General features: G+C 33.8%; 1 protein-coding gene across 1 annotated transcript; it reads right to left on the reverse strand.

The window, feature by feature from the left end:
* Positions 1-252: 252 nt before the first annotated feature.
* LOC125873075 (scarecrow-like protein 8) lies at positions 253-2,342 on the reverse strand. Its single transcript, XM_049553939.1, has one exon. It carries the CDS (start codon positions 2,211-2,213, stop codon positions 393-395), a length of 1,821 nt encoding a protein of 606 aa, XP_049409896.1. The 5' UTR covers positions 2,214-2,342; the 3' UTR covers positions 253-392.
* Positions 2,343-5,261: the final 2,919 nt, after the last annotated feature.

Here is a 5,261-nt window from a genome sequence, read left to right on the forward strand (position 1 = left end):
CCTCCATACCAAAAAACCATTTTCGAATATTTACAACCCAAACATTATTATTATTTTTTCCTTATTAATTAGAGTATTATTATTACTTTCAAATTGGGGTTAGGAAAAGAATAAAGAATCGAACTACGCAAATTAAAATAACCAATTAATTGAATTACTAAATTATTATTACATTCATTCTCTTTTTCTTTTTTGTTTGGTGTCAGCCTGTCAGCATTCGTCTATCCTCTTCTTTTTTTAAGAATTGACAGATAACTAACAGTAGTACTTTACTATTAACAAAGCCTCTAGTACACCATATTACAATGAAAATCTATATACTAATCGCAATATCTTTATACTAATTTTAAAAAGAAATAAAATACTTTTATTCTTGTGACAACAAGTTAACATTAACACCAAGCAGAAGCAACGGTGAGGGTTTTTCCCATCCATCCAAACCTAATACCCCCACTTTGTTCATTTACATTAAATCCCGGGTTGCCACGTGGGCCCGAATTAAGCCTCTTAAGCAGTGAATCAGCAATTTGTTGACTCATGGGCCTCGGCCCGAACCCAGCCATACTCATTCGGGCCCTCCATTTACCAAACACCTCGCATCTCTCTACGCGATCCCTCCCTTCACACGCTACCGAATTTGCTAATTTACGACTCAGCCCTTCTTCGATCTTGACCCGACCCGTTTCATCTCTTGATACAGTTGCGTCCAGTGAATCCAACAATGCTCCGTAATAGCCACACGCCTCGTTTACACGCGCCACAAACGCCGCCGTGTTCCCGTTCAACTCTTGCTCTACTAATGTCACCACCTTTGGTGATAACCCCTTTACTCGCCGGAGAAGCTCGTCTCTTAGATTCTCTGTTGTTACGCTCTCGTCGGGTAATCTGTATAATCTGTATGCGAAAGTCACTGCTAAAGCTTCGTCGTGTTCAATCCCTAATTTTTCCCTACTCAAATCGGTGATTGAACATGAAATTATATTGAAAATCAAGGAAATCCCGACTTTGTTTGCTAGAGTTTTCAGATCATCTTCAATGGAATTTACTCTGTTATCAGCTCTGCCCGTGAACTCTGTTGTGATCGCCGTGATTTTTAAGCTGATGGGATAATCTGTATTCTTGGTAGCTAGCGCGTGTAGTAAATGTAAGTATTGTCCACCTTGTCCTATGTCGAAATCAATGACGTGAATTTTGTTTGAGGGATGATCAGCTACAGCTTCAACAATGGCTAAATTAGCTGCCATGAATCCAAGCTTGAAACACGGGGATATCTCGTAGAGATTTTGGGTTGAAACTGCGTGCTCTTTGCTATGCAGCTCCATCACCGGAGGTGGATACTCCGTTGAGTTCACGCGCGATCGGAGTGCCGACACCATGTACGCCGTCAGCCGCTGTTCGGAAGAACCTCTAACATCAGCGACCTGTGCGAGGCGCGTGAGGATCTGTACTGCAACATTGGTTTTTCCGTCTGTTATTGCGGTAGCAGCTTCGACAATTGACTGCTTGGGAGAAGATACTGGCGGAGATTCCACAGAAGAAGAACATGAAGACGTAGATGATGCCGGGGATAGGTGGTTACTAATCGGAGTAATCAGATTCTTTATTGTTTCCGACCACTCATCGTTGTTAGTCACAACAGAGACTGTATCTTCTTCGTCCTCATTGTTGTCTTCTAGGAGCAGTTTCTCTAACTCATGCAGTCGATTCATCATTTTTTCCTCTGATTCCTGGTATAAACTGTTCTGTACTTGATTTAGGTAAGAAGCAACTGCAGAACAATCCGGGTTACCAGAAGATAAAACCCCATTGGTGTTCGCCGTAGAAATCGGGAGGGGATGGCGTGCAGTCATGGGAGAAAATTCAGATGAAATCGACGAGGATGAAACAGAGTAATCTAGAGGAGAAATTGGAGATGCCTGCTGGTAACTTCTAGGCTTTACGTTACGAAGATAAAATCCCAAACCTTGCTGTTGTTGCTGTTGCAGAAATTGAAATTGTTGCTGCTGTTGTAGAAACTGAAACTGCTGCTGCTGTTGAAAGGCTGCGAGTGATCGTTTGCCGATGAACGTAGGTCTCCGGTGGAAATTCTGAGAAGCTCCATCAGGACGGTGGGGGAATTGAATTTGTGGCCGAGCGTTGTTCATCGGAATCGAGTTGGATCTTCCGGCGCCGCCGTAAAAGTCAGGAACTCCGCCGGAGAAATCCGACGACATTTTTTTGCTTTTTGAGGAAAAAGAAGCTTTCAATTTGCAACTGATACCTCAACCACTGCAAAAAGTTTGGATTTTTATAAAAAAAAATAAAAATTATGCATTAAACAAAAAGTGGGTTTTGATTCACTAGTTTATAGGTAGGGTATTTAATCTAAAGAAGTTTGATTTGGAGCCGTTGGATTATGATATTTAATTAATTAATATTTAAGGAGAATGTAGGGTTGGATATTGAGGATGAGGAACAAGTTGGATTGTTAAACAGTTAAAAGCTGGCGGACACAACAAACACGCGCCTTAAACACGCGTATTTTCACTTAAAAGAATGGGGGAATGATGGAAAGGTGTCAGTATAACAGACAAAGTTGTTAATTCGTCATGTCTAAGGTTCCAACAAAATTTAGCAAACCTCTATAAATTCGCTAAAATAAAAACTTCTTCTAAACACTTAGATACAAAAAAAAAAATTAAAAAAATTGTGGCTAAATTAAAGATATAATAAATATAATAAAATATCATTTAATTTTATGATTTTAAACATGTCACAAGGAAAATTAAAATTAAATTTTTTTTTACACATATCTCATAATGTTAAGAGCTAATTACATCATATCTCAATTCTTTTTCAAATTACAAAAAATTTCTTAAATTTGGTGGAAGCCAGATCCACCCAAAACGTCTCGATACATCGCGTTCTGATTTCGGATACAACCTTTAACGTCCCAATACATCACGGTTCTATTTCAGATACATCACTCAACGTCTTTTCGATACATCACGACGTCTCGATACATCGCGTAAAGTGATGTATCCGTCCGATATATTCCATAAAGTGTGTATCCGACCGATATATTTTTAAAGTGATGTATCCAATCGATACATTACTTTAAGTGATGTATCCGATCGATACATAGCGTAAAGTGATGTATTTGAGAATGAGAGTAGAAATTCATGTATTTTTTTAAAATGCTATAATATTTTAAAGAATATAATAAATAAGTTGTGTATTTAGGTAATTTCTAAAATTAAGTGTTTCCATAAAAAGAAAGGAAATTATTTTTGAAACAGAATAAAAAGGAAAACATATTATTCTTTTTAAAATAGAGAGTGTAGTTATTTTAAATTTTAATTTATATACTCTCTCTGCTTATTAAAAATGAACTATTTTTCTTTTTCATATATTTTAAAAAGAATGATTTATTTCCTTTATGACAACACTTTAATTTAAATTTTTCACCTGTCATGTTTAAGGCCACCAAATTAAAGGATATTTTGGTACATTACTATAATTTTAATTTAGGATCATAAAATTTAAAATATTTTTTATTTTTTAAAATTGCGTGTGAAATTAAACTAGATAATCCTTTTAAATGAATTGAGTATATATATTTTTGTACTTTCTACTATATTTAGTAGGCGTTAGGTGATAAAATTTAAGATTTCAACTCTTAAGTTTTGATTTTAACTTATCAAAAAAAATAATTTCAAATTTCAAAAGTAATTTTTTAAAAAATAAATAAATACACAATATGATCCATAAGTATATATTTTTAAAAATACAAATCATTACAATTTTCGCAAAAAATACTCATGTTTGATGTGAATAAATTATATCTTCCATATGAAAAAGTTATATTTAAAATAACTAAATTTTACTATCGTTGATCCTTTAAATAAGTAATTTTTTGTAAAATTATATATATTTAATATAGCATAATCGCAAAAAATAGCTATAGAGAAAAGATGTAGACATGATTAAAAGAAGATTAAACTAAGTCGAACAATATTAATGACATTCAAATTGGTATGATTATAATTGAGATTGCCTTTTATTGTTCACATTGCTTAAAATATAATGGATTTTCCATTTTTCAAAAGACTCATAAAGCTCATTCATTTAAACTTAAATTTATTATATGTATGTACACATGGATGACTCTCTACAATTCTAATCTAAACAAATTAGTGTAACCTTTGAGAATCTAACCCCAACTTTTTAAACTTTATTTAAACAATTACACAAACATATTCTCTCTTTTTTTCAGTTCATAAAATAGAAAAAAAAATATGCGGACACGTGTCGATAGCTAGCTTTTTTTTGCGTGTCTGAAATAAAAAACCTGGGGAAGGCATCTAGCGTGGGTTTTCTAAAACAATCTAGAGGGTGTGTTTGGTAGGGGAAAATATTTCTTATTTTCTCGTGTTTGATTGAATAATTTTTTTAAAAAAAATAAAAAATTCTTAAAAATAAAGGAAATGACTTTTTCAATGAAAATAAGTTTTATAAGTGACATATTCTCAAATCTCATATCCAGTGGCGGAGTCACCTTACATTTAGGGGTTTAATCGAAATTTCTTAGGCAGAAAATTATATTATTTATACATGGTTAAAATATTTTTTTAGGTATATATAGTGCATGTCGAACCCCTTTGACTACTTTGTGTGTCTATTTTTTCATATTTTAAACCCCTTATTAAAAATTACGACTCCACCACTACTCATGTCCTTACCCTTGACCATCCCATCCCGAGGCCCGACATTCTACCCCTCTCATCCATATAATATGTTGTTAGATTACATACAAATGTTATTCATAAATAAGAGATCACAACTTGTTTTTCACAAAAAAATATATTCTCTCCTACGTACCAAACAAAATGAGAGAGAGTAATATTTTATTAGTTTGATGCATGTAAAAAGAAAGAGAGCAAATTGCGACTTCTCTTCCGTGTTTCATTTGTGTTTGTGTCTTCGGTTTAAGGTCAACCAACTACCTCTTTAATTTGGTTTCAATTGACAAAATCACTACGTACTTACCTTCCAACATACTTGAATCTCTTTTCCTCTCGTTTTCTTTTCGATTATTTATTTATTTAAAACACTAAAGCATGTTTGGCATAACAAAGATTCACTATCAAAAAAAGTTGCATGATATCGTTATTTTATACTTCTTGATACAATCAAAGGAATGAGTTATATGTTATAGGATCAGGCATGGGCTTAAAATAGGGAACGGGGCGTTTTTTAAGATTCGAATTAATTTAAGTTGA

The sequence above is a fragment of the Solanum stenotomum genome, chromosome 8 (genome assembly GCF_019186545.1).
Source record: "Solanum stenotomum isolate F172 chromosome 8, ASM1918654v1, whole genome shotgun sequence".
Lineage (NCBI taxonomy): Eukaryota > Viridiplantae > Streptophyta > Magnoliopsida > Solanales > Solanaceae > Solanum > Solanum stenotomum.